This window comes from Entelurus aequoreus, linkage group LG06, assembly GCF_033978785.1.
Source record: "Entelurus aequoreus isolate RoL-2023_Sb linkage group LG06, RoL_Eaeq_v1.1, whole genome shotgun sequence".
NCBI classification, from domain to species: Eukaryota; Metazoa; Chordata; class Actinopteri; order Syngnathiformes; family Syngnathidae; genus Entelurus; species Entelurus aequoreus.
In genome coordinates this window covers 5300084-5321496 of record NC_084736.1, presented here as the reverse complement: position 1 = coordinate 5321496, position 21413 = coordinate 5300084, and the positions used below count along the sequence as shown (strand labels likewise).

Sequence of the window (21413 nt, the reverse complement as noted above, 5' to 3'; positions counted from 1 at the left end):
GAGAGCGGCCCATTCTTTCACAAATGTTTGTAGAAACAGTCTCCATGCCTAAGTGCTTGATGTCATACACCACCTGATTCTGCTCATTTGGATGGGTGGCCCAATACTTTTGGCATTATGGTGTATTTTCCTCTGGTTTACGAGTAAAACGTCCATTCCAAATAATGTGATGATCGTGAATGATGACTTCTATTGTACTCACAGATGTCAATGTAGTCACTTCACTATCTAGTCAACAACAGCTGCAGTTGCTCCATTTGGAAACACTGCCCCTTAGTGTTTTGGAAGAGAATTACAAGTGTGGCACCACCCCCCCACGGAAGAGCTAGAAATCAAACAAGACGCCATTGGGGGGGGGACGCAAGCTACGCCACGCGAAAGTATGTTCCAGCCTTAGAAGTGTCTTTGCACCGTGGAGGGACTTGTTCTCCTTAGGTTTGATGGCAATGCAATCATTACATTTTGAAGGTACGACAACCGTCTGCAATCTTGTAACGGTTTATCGATTTAAACTGCATGCTGATTCCTGCACTAAAAGCACTTTAGAGGGTCAATTCAGAAAGAACCTGTAGCAGAATGCTTGATGGTAATGGAAACAACACCGCAGACATCGTAACAAACGATGCACGCCGTGGTGTGTGCTTTATAACTCAAATGTGCGCAATTGTTGGAGCAACTGGAGGTAATAACATATTCTTCATCAACATTCCAAATGGTAATATGGCCATCAGCACACACACACACACACACACTATTGTATTTGTTACCTTCTTGCCACCGCCGAAAAATGCCTACCACCCTTTCTAGGTATATAAAGATTTGTATTTACAAATATGGCATACTTGCCAACCCTCCCGTTTTTAGCGGGAGACTCCCGGTATTCAGCACCTCTCCCGATAACCTGTTCTCCCGACAAACTCCCGGTATTCAGCCGGAGCTGGAGGCCACGCCCCCTCCAGCTCAATGCGGACCTGAGTGGGGACAGCCTGTTCTCACGTCCGCTTTCCCACAATATAAACAGCTTGCCTGCCTAATGACGTCATAACATCTAGGGCTTTTAGAGAGTAGAGTGCACAACTGCGCACACAACAAGGAGACGAAGCAGAAGAACGAGGAAGTTACAGACATGGCGACGCCGTCGACGAGCAAGATGAAGAAATACGCTTGCAAGTTCCAAAAACGAATGGAAACAAGAATTTCAGTTCATCCAGGACAGTTCGAAGGGGAAGGGGTATGTTGCCTGTACATTTTGTAGAACAGACTTCTCCATTGAACACGGTGGCCGAGTCATGAACGGAGGAGAAGTTAAACAGGACAATACTGCCATCTACTGGATAGCCACACTGAAATTCAAGTATTTATTTTATTTATATGTATAATAAAATAAATATATATGCATATATATATATATATATATATAGCTAGAATTCACTGAAATGGTGAATTCCAGCTGTAAATATACTCCCCTATTAACCACGCCCTTAACCACGCCCCCGCCCCACCCCGACCGTGCCCCCCACCTCCCGGTATCGGAGGTCTCAAGGTTGGCAAGTATGAAATATGGTAATATGGCTATCAGCACACACACACGCACACATTATTCTACTTGTTACCTTTTTGAGACCTCCGAAAAATGCCTACGTCTTTAGGACCACCCTTTCTAGGTATATAAAGATTTGTATTTACAACATTAATAATATATACATACTATGCAAATATAAAGAAGATAAGCTTTTAGTAAAAAAAAAATTTAATTTTTTGTTTGTAATTGTTTTTTTGTCCGCATTATTTACTTGAAGTTATTACAGTATGTCTCTATATTTATATTTATTGTATTTGTTGTATCAATTTTGGGCAAAAGGGGCGCATTTCAATTTCTTACACACACTTGTTATTTCATATGTTGACCAGAGGAGGGAGCACTTTTAAAACCGACACACGGTCAATTTGAAAAATCCCTCCTTTTTGGGATCACCCTCATTTTGATAGATGTCACCACCAGGGGGTGCAAATGAGATCTCTATTTTTTTGTTTTGTGTAATGTGCTTAAGGCTGATGACAAAGGAGTCAGGGACCACAGATGGCCCCTGTGCCGCACTTTGGGCAACCCAGCTGTAACTAACTGTTAATGGCCACTATAGTCCATCCTATGGTCACATGGGTTGTCTTATGTACCAGAAGTCGTAAAATCAGCTGTTCGCCTGGCGGGTTTTTTTCGAGGATGAATAGGGAAGTCCTTCTTTAGCTGCCATCTTGTTTTATCATTTATTGCTGCCCTTGCATTGTTTACTTTTGTATGCACATTAAATCAACAAAAAATCCCGACTTTGGAGCAATGTTCACGGACTCTAGTATTTGTCTCTCTATTAGATGCAATGGTTTTCCGTATTGGGACCATGATTATTATGATTATATGGAAGGTACTTTAGCTGCCGTCTTGTTTTATCATATATTGCTGCCTTTGCACCTTTTGATTGATTGAGACTTTTATTAGTAGATTGCACAGTGAAGTACATATTCCGTACAATTGACCACTAAATGGTAACACCCGAATAAGTTTTTCAACTTGTTTAAGTCGGGGTCCACTTAAATTGATTCATGATACAGATATATACTATCATATGTTTGTCTGTCAATGTTTACTTTCGTATGCACATTAAATCAACAAAAAATCCTGACTTTGGAGCAATGTTCACGGACTCTAGTATTTGGCTCTCTATTAGATGCAATGGTTTTCCGTATTGGGACCATGATTATTTTGATTATATGGAAGGTACTTGAGCTGCCGTCTTGTTTTATCGTATATTGCTGCCTTTGCACCTGTCAATGTTTACTTTTGTATGCACATTAAATCAACAAAAAAATCCCGACTTTGGAGCAATGTTCACGGACTCTAGTATTTGGCTCTCTATTAGATGCAATGGTTTTCCGTATTGGGACCATGATTATTACGATTATATGGAACGTACTTTAGCTGCCGTCTTGTTTTATCGTATATTGCTGCCTTTGCACCTGTCAATGTTTACTTTCATATGCACATTAAGTCAACTAAAAATCCTGACTTTGGAGCAATGTTCACAGACACTAGTATTTGGCTCTCTATTAGATGCAATGGTTTTCCGTATTGGGACCATGATTTCGGTCCTAACTTGTTCACACCTCCTCATATGGAAGCTACTTTTCCTTGTTAGATGTCTCAAGAAGGGTAGAAATACAAAAACACACACACTTAAGGTGCAGCAGCCAAACGGTTGATCTTTTGGCTATATCACACACACCTGAACAGTGCGTGTGTACTGTAGGACTCTTCCCACTGCATTGTCACCAGCTTCTCCTCAACATGTCCAATTGGTAGAGAATATGTGGAAACAATATGATATCTCTTTCTGATGTTATCCAATCGCAGCAGTTCTCTCTTGTTCTCATGCAAGCTGTGTGCACGTTCCTTCCCTGCGTGTTTACAAAGTCAGAGTCATGTTTTGGCCGAGAGTTTCTGCTTCAACCACAGATTGGGGCTCAGCGAGGGGAGTGTGACAATGTGTGCAGAGTTTTTTTTTGGTGTGTATTTCAGAAAGAGAGAGACCATGTTGGGGTGGTGGGGCGATCTAAAAGACTACCGTCTCCTGTCCTGGAATGCATGCTCTCTGTAAACCCTCCCTGTGTGTGTGTGTGTGTGTGTGTGTGTGTGTGTGTGTGTGTGTGTGTGTGTGTGTGTGTGTGTGTGTGTGTGTGTGTGTGTGTGTGTGTGTGTGTGTGTGTGTGTGTGTGTGTGTGTGTGTGTGTGTGTGTGTGTGTGTGTGTGTGTGTGTGTGTGGCGCGGGGGTATTTGGTGAGTAAGAGCTTTGTTGCGGAGTCTAGTCTTAATAAAGGGATCTTTTGAGTTGGTTTCCATGACAACCAGTTGCCTGGGATGAAGTGCTCTTGGACTAGAGAACTTGAAATCAAATACGTTTTGTAAATACTTTGAGCAAAGGTTCACTGTTGCGGCCCATCTTGCTAAATCACACCGAAACTTTGTGACCTGCACCACTGACCAATAACCCAATGACGAGCTCATATTTACACACACACACACACACACACACACACACACACACACACACAGATACATTATTGTATTTCTGACCTTCTTGGGAACTGTGAAAAATAACTCCCTCTTTAGGCCCACCCTTTCTAGATATATAATTTATTTACAACATTAATAATATATACATAATATGGGCATACATACTATTCAGATATAAAAAAGCTTGTTGTAAAAAAATAGTTGGAATTTCTCAAGAAAAAGGTTACAATTTCATAAGAAAAACTTACAATTTTGGCAGTGTTATAATAAAAGTCTTAATTTAAATTTAATTTAATTTAAATGTGAAAATTTAACAAGAAAAACTGAATATGTGTGCAATATTATGGTAAAAGTTGGAATTGTACTCAATAACAGTCGCAATTTTACAAAAAAAGCTTAACATTTTGGCAGTTTTATGAAAAGGGTCGTAATTTTATTTGACAAAAGTCAAAATTTTATAAGAAAAGCTTAAAATGTTGACAATTTTATAAAAAGAGTCTTAATTTTAAATAATTTTACTTGACAAAAGTCACAATTTTATAAGAAAAGCTTAAAATGTTGACAATTTTATGAAAAGAGTCGTAATTTTAAATAATTTTACATGACAAAAGTGACAATTTTATAAGAAAACTTTAACATTTTGGCAATTTTATGAAAAGAGTTGTAATTTTATTTGAAAAAAGTCACAATTTTATAAGAAAACTTTAAAATTTTGGCAATATTATAATAATGATCGGAATTTTACTTGGCAAAATGATGACAAAAGTCATAATGTTACTCCAAAAATGTCACCATTTTACAAGAACAGCAAAAAAATTGGCAATATTGGGATAAAAGTCAGAATTTTGTATGACACATGTCACCATTTTGCATTGAAAAGTAATACTTTTACATGAAAAAGTAATAATTTTACGAGAAAATATTGCAATATTAGAGAAACAGAAAGAATATGAGAAATTGTTATCAATTTTAAAAGAAAAAAGTCGACGCTGTAAGAAAGAATGTTTTTAGTAAAAAAAAAATTGAATTTTTTGTTTGTAATTGGTTTTTAATCTTCATTATTATACAGTATGTCTCTATATACATATTTATTTCATTTTTTATTTTTTATTAATTTTGGCCAAAGAGGACCCATTTCAATTTTTATGTTATTACATATGTTGGCCAGAGTGGGAGCACTTCAAATTTGTACACACACTTGTTATTTCATATATTGACCATAAGGGGAGCCCTTTTAAAACCGACACAGTCAATTTGAAAAATCCCTCCTTTTTGGGACCTCCCTCATTTTGATAGATGTAACCAGCAGGGGTGCAAATGAGACATTGTCTATTAGATGCAATGTTATTGATTTATGTCATCACTTGTTCACACCTCCTCATATGGAAGATACTTTTCCTTCTTCATGTCTCAAGAAGGCTAGAAATACAAGAACACACACACAACACACACACACACATTTGGTTTGTCATCATAAGAATTAATCATTTTTATGGTGTGTTCATTTCCCTACAATGCAAATTCAAATTGTTTTAATCTTGAAGTGAAACCACACTATTGTACTGACATGTTTCCGTCCTACAGACGTGGCTTTCTCTTTGCTTGTTTAGCTATAAAGATCCAATAAAACAACAACAACGGAATCTGGTTAGATTAAACAGAGATGTGCTACAATGCAGGGGACGTAGGGGAAGTTGGCAAAATTTTTTATTTGGCAGCAGAAAATATATTTTCTCAGCCACGGATGAGGAGATGCTGCTTCGTTATTGATGGAAGTAAAGTCTGAATGTCATCAAAACCGTTAGCGCCATCTTTTGACACTCCTTCCACTCCCGTCCTTGCACACTACAACAAAGCAGTGCACTTTAATTGAGTGTTGTTTTGATATGTCATCTTAGTGACATCATAGCTTGTGTTAAACGCCTACTGAAAGCCACTACTAGCGACCACGCAGTCTGATAGTTTATATATCAATGATGAAATCTTAACATTGCAACACATGCCAATACGGCCGGGTTAACTTATAAAGTGACATTTTAAATTTCCCGGGAAACTTCCGCTTGAAAACGTCTCTGTATGATGACGTATGCACGTGACGTCACGACGGCAACGGTAGTATTCGGACCCATACAAACTGCTCTGTTTTCATCGAAAAATTCCACAGTTGTCTGGACATCTGTGTTGGTGAATATTTTGCAATTTGTTTAATGAACAATGAAGACTGCAAAAAAGAAAGTTGTAGGTGGGATCGGTGTATTAGCTGCGGACTACAGCAACACAACCAGGAAGACAGAGATGGATAGCAGACGCGTTAGCCGCCGAACTCACCTTAACTTCCTCCGTCTCGCCGACCGCATCTGTGATCGGGTGAAGTCCTTCGTCACTCCGTCGATCGCTGGAACGCAGGTGAGCACGGGTGTTGATGAGCAGATGAGGGCTGGCTGGCGTAGGTGGATAGCTAATGTTTTTAGCATAGCTCTGTGAGGTCCGGTTGATAAGTTAGCTTCAATGGCGTCGTTAGCAACACAGCATTGTTAAGCTTCGCCAAGCTGGAAAGCATTAACCGTGTAGTTACATGTCCATGGTTTAATAGTATTGTTGATCTTCTGTCTATCCTTCCAGTCAGGGATTTATTTATTTTGTTTCTATCTGCATTTACCGTATTTCCTTGAATTGGCGCAGGGAATATAGTATTCGCACGTCTAGAATTACTGCCGGGTCAAACTCGTTTCTCAAAATAATTAACGCATGCTTGGCCTTATCGCCGGTTTATTATTGAAGCTGGATCAAATTCGTTTCGCAAAATATTAATTTTATTATCGCATGTCTATAATTTTCGCCGGGTCAAACTCGTTTCGCTAAATATTTAGCATATGTCTAGAACTTCCACCGGGTCAAATTCGTTACGTCACGAGTGACGCTTTACCTGTCCTCATTTTCAAAATGGAGGAAGCTGCTTTCAGTAGTTTACAATCGCACAAAGGAAAAAAGATAAAGAGCTTTTCAGTAGGATTTAAGGTCCAAGCTATTGAATACCGGTACAGTATGCTAAAGAGAACAGTAAGCATCTATGTTTTATTAATATACCGTAGCTGCGTGTGTGAAATACTGTATAAGTCATTAAATGACTCCCGCCTCCTGGTGGTAGAGGGCGCTAGTGATCCTTCTTGCGACTTCCGGTACTGCAGAAGAAGTGAACACACGCAGCAAGAGATTTTTTTTTTTTCCTCTGCCTGAACTTTTAACATGGAGGATTACATACCGGTATCTAAAATAAAACAGTTTTCTAAACTGGACTTTCAATGGAAGCAGGAGGTAATAATTAAAGGAATATCTCCATCGAAACAGAGACTTTTAAAACTGAAGAAAGAAAATAAGGAAGACTTCTATAAACAAGTTATCGATGCTTTTGGTCAGAAGGAGCTGCAAATGGACTCCATTTATAAGTACAGGTAAGACCATAATAACGTTGTTTTTAATTAAATGTGCTTTTCATGATGGTATGCTTACATCACACTCAAAGCGCACGCCTAAATTTTATGGATTCCTTTTGGTAAACGCCGGAGTGAGAAGAGGTTTTAAAATAATTACCGCATGCACGGCCATCCCGCCGGTTTCCGGTAAACGCAGGTGTGACAGGAGGTTTTAAATTAATTAACGCCCCTGCGGCTATTCAAGGAAATACGGTAAGCCCGATGCTATCACGTTAGCTCAGTAGCTGAAGAGCTTCGCTGATGTATTGTTGTGGAGATAAAAGTCACTGTGAATGTCCATTTCGCGTTCTCGACTCTCATTTTCAAGAGGATATAGTATCCGAGGTGGTTTAAAATACAAATCCGTGATCCACAATAGAAAAAGGAGAGAGTGTGGAATCCAATGAGACCTTGTACCTAAGTTACGGTCAGAGCGAAAAAAGATATGTCTTTCACTGCATTCTAGTCCGTCACTCTAACGTTCCTCATCCACGAATCTTTCATCCTCGCTCAAATTAATAGGGTAATCGTCGCTTTCTCGGTCCGAATCTCTCTCGCTCCATTGTAAACAACGGGGAATTGTGAGGAATCCTACCTACTGTGATGTCACGCTACTTCCGGTACAGGCAAGGCTTTTTTTTTATCAGTGACCAAAAGTTGCGAACTTTATCGTCGTTGTTCTCTACTAAATCCTTTCAGCAAAAATATGGCAATATCGCGAAATGATCAAGTATGACACATAGAATGGATCTGCTATCCCCGTTTAAATTAAAAAAAATCATTTCAGTAGGCCTTTAAAATGTCTCTGACAATCTTGCACTTTCTGTTTTGAAATTAAATGAATGTTTGTGCCACTGCTTAATAACTGTTTCATAAATACACTTTTGCTAAATTGACTTAGTTGTGATTTCCCTCTTAGTTTAAAGTTTAAAAGTAGCATATATTAATGCAGTATGAAGAAGAATGTTTTAATGTAGACACATAGAATCATCATACTGCTGTGATTATATGCATCAAGTGTTCATTCAAGGCTAAGGCTAAATATCCACATATATATGGTGTATCGTGACATGGCCTAAAAATATCCAGATATCAATAAAAGGCTGTGTCGCCCAGCCCTAATACAAACTGTAGTTGGACTTGGCAGCAGAAGAACACATGCACAGTAACTTCTGTGGTGAGAATGGGACAGATCAGCGTTGCACTGCTCTTGAGGCTTTAAAAGTCTTTTGTGGTGTTGGAAAATGGGACAATCTGAAGCAAAGGATGCAAATTAGATGTGGATTGTGTATCTTTTGGGTGGGTGGAGTTGTTTGCTTAGTTTTAGTGGATGGAGACTGTCAATTAGACCAGTGTTTTTCAACCACTGTGCCGCGGCACACTAGTGTGCTATGAGATACAGTCTGGTGTGCCTTGGGAGATAATGTAATTTCACCTATTTGGGTTAAAAATATTTTTTGCAAACCAGTAATTATAGTCTGTAAATGATGTGTTGTTGTTGAGTGTCAGTGCTGTCTAGAGCTCGGCAGAGTAACCGTGTAATACTCTTCCATATCAGTAGGTGGCAGCCGGTAGCTAATTGCTTTGTAGATGTCAGAAACAGCGGTAGGCAGTGTGCAGGTAAAAAGGTGTCTATTGCTTAAACCAAAAATAAACACAAGGTGAGTGACCCTAAGAAAAGGCATTAAAGCTTAGGGAAGGCTGTGCAGAACGAAACTAAAACTGAACTGTCTACAAAGTAAACAAAAACAGAATGCTGGACGACAGCAAAGACTTACTGTGGAGCAAAGACGGCGCCCACAATTTACATTTGAACATGACATGACAATCAAAGAAGGATAAAAACAAGTGAAATATTCTTGATTGCTAAAAAAAAGTAGATGCGGGAAATATTGCTCAAAGGAAGACATGAAACTGCTACAGGAAAATACCAAAAAAAGAGAAAAATCCAGCAAAATAGGAGCGCAAGACAAGAAGTAAAACACTACACACAGGAAAACAGCAAAAAAGTCCAAATAAGTCAGGGTGTGATGTGACAGGTGGTGACAGTACACCTACTTTGAGACAAGAGCTATAGTGATGCATGCTTGGTTATGCTTTAAAGTCATATCCAACAATTGCGACAACAACTGTTTACTGCCAACTTTTTAATGATTTCTGCTGGTGGTGTGCCTCCGCATTTTTTCAACGCAGAAAATGTGCCTTGGCTCTAAAAAGGTTGAAAAACACCGAATTAGATGATTCCTTAAATGTTTGTGTTGCTCAATGAAATACCTTAAAAGCTTGAAACTATTCAATGTCTGAACTCTGCAAACCCTTCCTCAACCGGCTGATTAGCTTTTCTTTTTTTTTTTTTAAAGAAAAAAATCCTGCGTCATCCATCCTTTCCCGATATCCATATCTTTTTAGTGTGTGAGTGGGTGTGTTGTCTGCATGTGCACGCAGAGAACAATGCCTTCTGTTTGTCCGTATTCAGACCGTGAAATCGCTTTATCCTTGTTAGCACTCCTTCTGCATCAGCGGGCAAGTGTGTGTGTCACGTAAGAAAATCTTTCAATGATTGGGAGTGACTGTCGCGGCCATTGTGAGCATTTGGGCAAGACTCCTGTCGTTGAACATGTTGCGCCATTCATGAGCAAGATACTTTCTGGATTTCTTTTTGCTTTGAACAATGAATTTGGAAAATCCTGCCGTCAATTTGTCTGCTGCAGTGGTGGATGTCAGAGTTATCTTACTCTCCCATTGTATAGACTATTTGTAATTATTTCCAGATTGTCTCAGGCCATTAGCCTGACTGCTGTGTGTGCATCTTTGTTTTAAGCTTCTGATGTTCCTGGCAGGACATCCCATTTATTTTGCAGCAGTTCCTTTTAATGTGTCTGTGTTTCATAAATGGTGTTGTCTTGAATTGAGCCTTTGTGCGGTATGTTTGAAGTAAGTAGAATTTCAATGCAGTAAGGCATTTAACACACCTTCTAACCAGAATGTTCTCCTAAGTACCATTTGTAGTTGGTTGGTTTAAAATATTTTTCTTTGCAGACATTATACCCGTTATTTCTTGCATATGCAATGGTTTAAGTACATGTTAAAATGACTATGTTCAGGCATGTGATTTTTCCGTCTAAAGTCGGAATTCCGTCTTTTTTAATCTCGGGGGGGAAAAAAATTATCTCCCGTTTTTCAGGTTTTTTTTCGACCCTAAATCAAGATTCGAGACGTAGTTTATATTACGCCGTAGTTGATTGGTCGATATGTTCCTTGTGACCAATCAGGACATCTGTTATGAATGATGACGTTAATAAAGTATATGTCAGAAAAGCAACACATTTAGCTGAACTGCACTAATTTTGTCAAGAGGAGTGGTCACAAATTCCAGCAGAAGCTTGTGGATGGCTACCAAAAGTGCCTTATTGCAGGTAAACTTGCCAAGGGACATGTAAGCAAATATTAACATTGCTGTATGTATACTTTTGACCCTCACATTTTCAGTAGAGCCATAATAAATTCATAAAAGAAGCAAACTTCATGAATGTTTTTTGTGAGCAACAAGTATGTGCTCCAATCACTACATCACAACAAAATAAAGAGTTGTAGAAATGATTGTAAACTCCAGACAGCCATGACATGATGTCCTTCACTTTTAACCACGACTGTATATTGGAGCTTCTTTCACTTCAAGTGGGATGAAAAACTGCTCTGCCGTGCAAACTGAAAGCTGCATGTACTGAAACACTAGTCGCAAATTTCCACCAAGCTAGTGGCTATTTGCTCACTCCTTCTGTGCGGGGGGAAAATACCACTTTCATAAAACCACCGTGGCTTTTTTCCTGTTAGTCTTCTTGACAAGAACCTACAAGTGGATGTTTTGGCGTTGTGTGCTTGCATGGATTTATGCATACCAGCGGGAGTGATTTATTAGGAATGCACATTTATTAGGTTTGGAGGACACTTGTGATGTGGCCAACACACATTATGCAGTTAGTTAGATGTATGCCATCATCACTGGGGAATCCCCTCTGACATCACTAGAGTCTGGAAGTGTTTGCTGAGTGTGCTGGGATGTCAACCACTTCATCGTCATCACACCTCCACTTGTTGTGTTGGAGCCTCTTTGTTCATTGAATACAGGCATGCTTTGTGACATTAGTGGTGTCAGGTGGTGTCTGCACAACAGAAATAGTGCCTTGCCTTGTCATTTCCTTTAACGTGGTGTCTGATTTTGTACTGTTCAATCCCTCTTCACACCTCCACATGTCTGAGGCATGTTACCGCACGGCAGGAAACGAGGTGACAGGAAGTGACAGCACTTGAGAATGCTTTTATGACCTCAACTGGTCTAAAATGGGTCTACGGTGTTTCCCATAAACTGCCAAGATACCTGTGGCGGTGGGGGCGTGGCTATGGGCGCGGTCACCATGACATCACTGAGTAATTTGCATAATTTACTACAATGATTTGATTTTCTCTAAAAAGGCTCAAAAAATGTATACTTACTAATGAATAATAACTAGGGATGTCCGATAATATCGGCCGATAAATGCGTTAAAATATAATATCGGAAATTATCAGTATCGTTTTTATTATTATCTGTATCGGTTTTTTTTGTTTTTGTTTTTGTTTTTTTAATTAAATCAACATAAAAAACACAAGATACACTTACAATTAGTGCACCAACCCAAAAAAAAATCCCTCCCCCCATTTCTTTCTGTTATCAATATTCTGGTTCCTACATTGTATATCAATATATATCAATACAGTCTGCAAGGGATACAGTCCATAAGCACACATGATTGTGCGTGCTGCTGCTCCACTAATAGTACTATCCTTTAACAGTTAATTTTACTCATTTTCATTAATTACTAGTTTCTATGTAACTGTTTTTATATTGTTTTACTTTCTTTTTTATTCAAGAAAATGTTTTTAATTTAGTTATCTTATTTTATTTTTTATTTTTTAAAGTACCTTATCTTCACCATACATGGTTGTCCAAATTAGGCATGAAAATGTGTTAATTCCACGACTGCATATATCGGTTGATATCGGTATCGGTTGATATCGGTATCAGTAATTAAAGAGTTGGACAATATCGGATATCGCCAAAAAGCCATTATCGGACATCCCTAATAATAACAGTTTTGTTTTAAACGTCCATCCATCCATCCATTTTACAATATAATTACAACACTTTATGTACATATTTATATACAGATTTGAACAATAAGTTATTCACTGAAATATATTTATTAATTGTGGTTCTTACAAAAAATATATCTTATAAAATATAAAAGCTAAAATGTCTCATAAAGCTCTGCCCCTTTAATTAGTGCATACTAAATAATTTAACTTTAGCCTACTACTACAAGCATATTATTTACCAGCAACATAAAGTGAAACAGAGGCAGAGGTGTCCTGCCACAGTCAGTAACAAATAAACAGTAGTGGTGGTGGTAGATAGACACAGAGCTTCATCAAACATCTGATCCACTGAACAAAGAGCTCCAAAAATCTTGAACTTTAGACTGCCATCGGTTTTACTCCCTACACTTAACCATGTGTTTCCTACTGCCTGCAGACTTTGCACCCTTTGTTATATACACATGTTGTGTTTCTAATATAAATACATTTAATAAAGTCAAATACAAATAAGGCAACAAGAGAAGTATCCTACACTTCTCTTTTGTAAAGTAAATCTGAACAGCCTATATGGGCATCTGCATCAACTATATGATTTGCCTGAGAAGCTGGAAAGGACAAAAAAAAAAATATATATATTTTTTTTTTATTTTTATTTTTATTTGTGGCGGACGTAATTCTTTCGTGGCAGGCCGCCACAAATAAATGAATGTGTGGGAAACCCTGGTCTATTTAAAGGCTAGAGTGTACAAATGAGTTTTAAGATGGGACTTAGATGCTTCTACTGAGGGTTTTGATTGATTGATTGAAACATTTATTAGTAGGTTGCACAGTACAGTACATATTCCGTACAATTGACCACTAAATGGTAACACCCCAATAAATTTTTCAACTTGTTTAAGTCGGGGTCCGCGTAAATCAATTCAAGGTAGCATCTCTAACTGTTACTGGAGGGTATTCCAGAGTACTGGAGTCTGAATAGAAAACGCTCTAAAGCCGGCAGACTTTTTTTGGGCTCTGGGAATCACTAATAAGTCGGAGTTTTTAGAATGCAAATTTTGTGGTCGGGACATATTTTACAATACAATCAGCAAGATAGGATGGAGTTAAACCCTTTAGTATTTTATACCTAAGTAGTAAAACCTTAAAGTCACATCTTAAGTGGACAGGAAGCTACGCAAATATATAAAAGCTTGTTGTGAAAAATATTAGTTGAAAAAATTAGTTTAGTTAGTAATTATAATATCTATATAATTATATATAATATCATTATAAAGTAATAATTTAATTAGCAATTAAAAAATTAGTTGGATTTTCACAAGAAAAAGATCACAACTTCACAAGAAAAACTTTTGGCAATGTTATAATAAAAGTCGTAATTTTACTCAACGCAAGTCAGAATTTTACAAGAAAAACGGAACATTTGTGCAGTATTATGATAAATGTTGGCATTTTACTCAATAACCATCGCAATTTTACAAGAAAAGCTTAAAATGTTGGCAATTGTATGAAAAGAGTCGTCATTTTACTCGCCAAAAATCACAATTTTATAAGAAAACTTTTAAAAGTTTGGCAATATTGTAATAATAATCAGAATTTTACTTGGCAAAATTATGACTAAAGTCATCATTTTACTCCAAAAATGTCACTATTTTACAAGAACAACAAAAAAATTGGCAATATTGCGATACAAGTCAGAATTTTATATGACAAATGTCACCATTTTGCATTAAAAAGTAATACTTTTACATAAAAAAGTAATAATTTTCCGAGAAAATATTGCATTATTACAGAAACAGAAAGAATATGAGAAATTGTTCCCAATTTTATAAGAAAAAAGTCGACACATTGTGAGAAAAAGACTGCCTTTAGTTAGTTATTTCTTTTTTTTTTTTTTTGTAATTGGTTTTTAATCTTCATTATTTACTTCAAGTTATTACAGTATGTCTCTATATACATATTTACTTGATTTTTTTAAATTAATTTTGGCCAAAGGGGCGCATTTCAATTTCTTACACACACTTGTTATTTCTAGGGATGTCCGATAATGGCTTTTTGCCGATATCCGATATTCCGATATTGTCCAACTCTTTAATTACCGATACCGATATCTACCGATATCAACCGATATATGCAGTCGTGGAATTAACACATTATTATGCCTAATTTGGACAACCAGGTATGGTGAAGATAAGGTACTTTTTAAAAAAAAATAGTAAAATAAGATAAATAAATTTAAAAAAATTTCTTGAATAAAAAAGAAAGTACAACAATATAAAAACAGTTACATAGAAACTAGTAATGAATGAAAATGAGTAAAATTAACTGTTAAAGGTTAGTACTATTAGTGGACCAGCAGCACGCACAATCATGTGTGCTTACGGACTGTATCCCTTGCAGACTGTATTGATATATATTGATATATAATGTAGGAAGCAGAATATTAATAACAGAAAGAAACAACCCTTTTGTGTGAATGAGTGTAAATGGGGGAGGGAGGTTTTTTGGGTTGGTGCACTAATTGTAAGTGTATCTTGGGTTTTTTATGTGGATTTAATAAAAAAAACAAAAAAACAACGATACCGATACCGATAATAAAAAAAACGATACCGATAATTTCCGATATTACATTTTAACGCATATATCGGCCGATAATATCAGCAGGCCGATATTATCGGACATCTCTAGTTATTTCATATGTTGACCAGAGGGGGAGCACTTTTAAAAGCGACACACAGTCAATGTGAAAAATCCCTCCTTTTTGGGACCACCCTCATGTTGATAGATGTCACCAGCAGGGGGTGCAAATGAGACATTGTCTATTAGATGCAATGTTATGGGGACCATGATTTATGTTCTCTCTTGTTCACACCTCCTCATATGGAAGATACTTTTCCTTCTTCATGTCTCAAGAAGGCTAGAAATACAAGAACACACACACACACACTGGTGTTATTTTAAACAATTGCGTCAGCCAGTGTTGGAAATTGCTATGCTCAAATGACCTCTTTACTATTCCACTTGAGTATGTTTCTTTGGCTTTGCAGCTCACAAAGACCATTTCATGTCTTTTAGTTGGACCATCCAAGTCAAAAATGTGTTTTGGAATCATATTTGCAGCTCTGTCCATTTTCTTGACACGTTGCTGTCAGATACGGCGCGCCTGGCGTGGAGTTCACCGGACTGCACAATGACACCACGTCTGTCACACAAATCCACTTCCTACCTGGACAGGTGAGCCCGGAGCCAGTACGTGGTCACTTCTCACCGGGGCTGTCATCAAATGTCTTTAACTTACACAGGGACGCCTGTTGTCACTTCTGGATGACAACACCATTCACCTGTGGGAGCTGACCGCCATGGCCCCCAGGCAGGTGGGAGGAGTTAAGAGAGAGGGTGTGGTCATCCTACAGGAAGTGGCCAGCTATAGTCTCCCAGGAAGGCCAGGAATTGAGAGCTGCAGGTACTTTTTGTTCTTTTTCGCCTCTGGATTTTTATGAAAGGGATACAGTAAGTTGCAAAGGAGCATGTTGAATGCAGTGTAATGAGTGGTCTTTACTCCAGCTCTTGTGTTCTTCTTCAGTACCACACGAGTGACCGTCCTTCTCCTGCAGAGATCATGCACTGTGCTCTGCATTGGAACTGAGGGAGGGGGTGTTTACTTCCTGGATTTGGCCATTCTGTCACTTAAAGACAGCCAGACGTTGCTGCAGGACCAGGTCACGCAGAGGTGAGACAGCACTAGTTCAGACGTGCAATAGTTCTTCTTCTCCTACATCAAATCTGCTCATCTTGGAATTTCTAATATGCCGCATTTAATAAACTTTTTGAGTGATAAAACCAGCAATGGTAAATTATACCTCTAAGCCAGTGGTTCTTAACCTTGTTGGAGGTACCGAACCCCACCAGTTTCATATGCGCATTCACCGAACCCTTCTTTATGCTAGGTTCACACCAACGGCGCTTTAAAGCGGCATGCAAAGCGGCGTTAAAGCGTAACAAAGCGTGATTAAAGCGCGAGGGTCGTAATGGATGGTGGGAAAGCTTGTAGTGAAGCGGGACATGCGGCAAGTTCGCCAAAAATTTTTAAACGGTTTAAAAAAATTTGGCGCTCTGTCAAGAATGGAATAAAGCGCCGAGAGCGTATCAAAGCCTGACAAAGCTCAGCAAAGCTCGACTCAAAGCGTAGGAAAGCTTAACAGATCTTGGTTCAAAGCGCGGACCCCAGTCTACAACTACAAATAGGAAGTGACTGTGATATTGACTAGTGACATTGAATATAAAAAATAAAATAAATGCCTTTTATTATTGTCAACTAGCATAAGAAATGAAAGATAGATATTTATTAAGATGACAAAGAAATAAAAGAAATGAAGATATAAAACATAATAAATAATAAACATAATATAACGAAAAAAGAAGAGAAATTGAAAAAATAAATGAATATAAAACATAATAAATAATAAACATAATATAACGAAAAAAGAAGAGAAATTGAAAAAACAAATGAATATAAAACATAATAAATAATAAACATAATATAACGGGGGGAAAAAAGAGAAATTGAAAAAATAAATGAATATAAAACATAATAAATAATAAACATAATATAACGAGAAAAAAAAGAGAAATTGTAAAAAACAAATTAATATAAAACATAATAAATAATAAACATAATATAACGGAAAAAAAAGAGGAATTGAAAAAACAAATGAATATAAAACATAATAAATAATAAACATAATATAACGGAAAAAAAAGAGAAATTGAAAAAACAAATGAATATAAAACATAATAAGTAATAAACATAATATAACGGAAAAAAAAGAGAAATTGAAAAAATAAATGAATATAAAAAATAAAAGAAATGCCTTTTATTATTGTCAACTAGCATAAGAAATGAAAGATAGATATTTATTAAGATGACAAAGAAATAAAAGAAATGAAGATATAAAACATAATAAATAATAAACATAATATAACGGAGAAAAAAAAGAGAAATTGAAAAAATAAATGAATATAAAAAATGTGTGGAAAACAGTATACTGAGTTTTTCACTTTTTTTTTTTACTTATTTATCATATTTCTCTTTTTTATTACATTATGTGTTTTATCCTGTATATAATAAAACAAAAAGAGAAATCAAATAGATAAATCTAAAAAAAGTGGGGAAAACTTAGTATACTGAGTTTTTCACTTTTTTTTTTACTTATTTGTTTATCATATTTCTCTTTTTTATTATATTATGTGTGCACACGCAATTTATTCATCAAATTCACAAAATAATAATCACAGCATCTTCCAAATTGCACATAATTACATAACAATATCACATTTCAAAGTCATTATTACAAATTAATGTTCATAATGTTCATGACACATTAATTCCAATGCACAACAGAGCTTGATAATCGTGTCAGAGCCTGATTTAAAGCGTCAGGATCGCATCAAAGCATAATAAAGTTCAATAAAGCGTAATAAAACGTATCAAAGCGTGATTTAAAGCGTATCAAAGCGGCATCAAATCGTGAGGAACGGTAATTCGTCCCCCCAAAGCGGCAACTAATTCGTATCAGAGCGTATCAAAGCATAACATCACTTCGGAGATCGGGATATTCGTAGAAAAATTGACAAAAATGACGGCGCTTAGCTCGCCGCTTTAAAGCGCGGCAAGCGCCGTTGGTGTGAACCAGGCATTAGTGAAAAATATTTTTTTTTTTTCAAATTCAAGACAAAGTTATATGTTTTTGGTAACACTTTAGTATGGGGAACATATACTAAGTAACAAAGACTTAATTTAGAGTTATTTGGTTAGGGTTAGGGTTAGAAGGTTAGGCTTAATAAGGCCATGCCGAATAAGGCATTAATAAGTACTTAATAATGACTAGTTAAGAGCCAATATGTTACTAATTTGCATGTTAATAAGCAACTAATTAATGGTGAATATGTTCCCCATACTAAAGTGTTACCATGTTTTATTACTGGTGCACAAAATGAAGCGTGCATGAACATCACCTTGTTCAAACAACAAAACCAACACAGTGCATAAACTCACAACAAATGACACACCTGCAAACCAGTCAGCTGTTGCCGTATCCGTAATACGCCGATAGGGAGAAGTTTTTATTTACCAGATGAGTCGGGTGTGTTTTGACCTTCACCGAACCCTTAGGGTTCGATCAAACCCAGGTTAAGAACCACTGCTCTAAGCCTTCATTTTTTAAAATCTTGAAACATGGACACATTAAAGGCCTACTGAAATGAATTTTTTTTATTTAAACGGGGATAGCAGATCTATTCTATGTGTCATACTTGATCATTTTGCGATATTGCCATATTTTTGCTGAAAGGATTTAGTATAGAACAACGACGATAAAGATCGCAACTTTTGGTATCTGATAAAAAAAGGCTTGCACCTACCGGAAGTAGCATGACGTAGTCAGTTGAACATATACGCATACGCAAAGTTCCCTATTGTTTACAATGATGGCCGCCAGAATTGAGAGCGATTCGGACCGAGAAAGCGACGATTTCCCCATTAATTTGAGCGAGGATGAAAGATTTGTGGATGAGGAAAGTGCAAGTGAAGGACTAGTGGGGAGTGGAAGCGATTCAGATAGGGAAGATGCTGTGAGAGCCGGGGGTGACCTGATATTCAGCTGGGAATGACTACAACAGTAAATAAACACAAGACATATATATACTCTATTAGCCACAACACAACCAGGCTTATATTTAACATGCCACAAATTAATCCTGCATAAAAACACCTAAGTGTTTGTTATGCTAGCTCCTAGCTACTAGCTCGAGCTAGTTATAGCTCGAGCGGGTTATATGGACGGGATCCCGTCCATATAACCCGCCAATACAATTCAAACACCTGCACAACACACACACTCACTCAGCCCAAAGGACCGTTCACCTAACCCAAGGTTCATAAAGCTTATATATTTAACCAAAGTTACGTACGTGACACGCACGTACGGGCAAGCGATCAAATGTTTGGAAGCGCGCGGGTGGGACCTGATATTCAGCTGGGAATGACTACAACAGTAAATAAACACAAGACATATATATACTCTATTAGCCACAACACAACCAGGCTTATATTTAATATGCCACAAATTAATCCCGCATAACAAACACCTAGGTGTTTGTTATAGAACCTTTATTTAACCAGATAAGAAAACCCATTGAGATCAAGATCTCTTTCACAAGGGTGACCTGGCCAAGAGGTCAACAGCACATGTCACAGAGCAGTTTCAAAAATAATACATTAAGACATACATTTTAAAATACATAAGAGAACCGTAAAACAACAGAGATTTACATCTTTAAAAACACAGGCACTGTGCAAACGTCTCTCGCTGTTTGTCCCTCAGGACAGAACGGAAGGCTCCAAATGGAAGTAGTTCTGTAAGTTTCAGTTTCGTCTGCAATGCATTCCATGCCATAGGGGCAGCAATGCCAAAAGCTCTTTTGCCAAATTCCGTCCGTACATGCTAGCTCCTAGCTACTAGCTCGAGCTAGTTATAGCAAGCGATCAAATGTTTGGAAGCGTACTCACAGTATCGCGTCTGTGTATCCAAATCAAAGTCCTCCTGGTAAGAGTCTCTGTTGTCCGAGTTCTTCGATCTTGACTGCATCTTTCGGGAATGTAAACAATGAAACACCGACTGTGTTGTGTTGCTGACTTCCCTCGCAAAATACTCCGCTTCGCACCGACTTTCTTCTCTGCTTGCTCAGCTTCTTTCTCCATAATGCAATGAACAAATTGCAACAGATTCACCAACACAGATGTCCAGAATACTGTGGAATAATGAGATGAAAACAGAGCTATTTCGTATTGGCTTCAATGGGGAAGCCGCACTTCTGTTAAACTGGCGACGTCATGCGCATACGTCATCCTCCAAAGGAATTTTCAACCGGAAGTTTAGCGGGAAATTTAAAATGTCACTTTATAAGTTAACCCGGCCGTATTGGCATGTGTTGCAATGTTAAGATTTCATCATTGATATATAAACTATCAGACTGCGTGGTCGCTAGTAGTGGCTTTCAGTAGGCCTTTAAACTAATTGGTTTGAGTAGTCAAAGCCCACTTATAGTCATAAATACTGTAAGCTGTTCTTATATCTTCAATCAAGAGACAATATTCTAGAAGTAAAACTAGGAACACCGACTGTTTGATTTATAGAACTGACAACTGCGCAATACTAGAGTAGTTTCATCCCATTGTTGAAGGTAGTGGAGATCATCGACTTGTTAGCCGTGCGTACGTGCCATCAATGGTTGTGTGAGTAGGAATCTGTATTACATTTTGGGAAGTCACCCTTTGGTGGGCCGAACGAAATGACTCAGCGGGTTGAATTTGGCCTGTGGGCCCCACTTTGGTCACCCCTGATGCAGCTACAATTGGTTCTTTGTGGTGTTCCTTTGACAGCTTCATGAAAACAGCAGTTGAAGTTCATTTTGAGAACACTTACCTTTGCGTGTGTTGAAAAAGCGATTAAAAAGCAGTTTTAATAAATACAAACGACTACTTTCTGCTGAGAAGAGCTCTCCCGAAAAGGTAATCCACAAAGAGCGCTTTCCTTTGTTGTTGTGCAAGAATGCAGTTTATTGGATGAAGTGGGAGTGACTGAAGCACAATCGGTGCATTAGTCTTCTTGCCTGGAGAAGAAGCCAATCAATGTGTGCCGCTTTTTTCCAAAAATGCAAGGTAAAGTTCTCTGATAGAGCTT

At 37.6% G+C, this 21413-nt stretch overlaps 1 protein-coding gene across 3 annotated transcripts in view; it reads left to right on the top strand.

The window, feature by feature from the left end:
* The window catches only part of llgl1 (LLGL scribble cell polarity complex component 1), a 106644-nt gene that overhangs the window by 23405 nt on the left and 61826 nt on the right, over window positions 1-21413 (top strand). For all 3 annotated transcript variants that reach the window (XM_062049886.1, XM_062049887.1, XM_062049885.1), the window contains 3 exons: window positions 15825-15906; window positions 15975-16135; window positions 16256-16402. In XM_062049886.1, the coding sequence (XP_061905870.1) occupies window positions 15825-15906; window positions 15975-16135; window positions 16256-16402 (390 nt within the window). The remainder of the gene's footprint in view (window positions 1-15824; window positions 15907-15974; window positions 16136-16255; window positions 16403-21413) is intronic.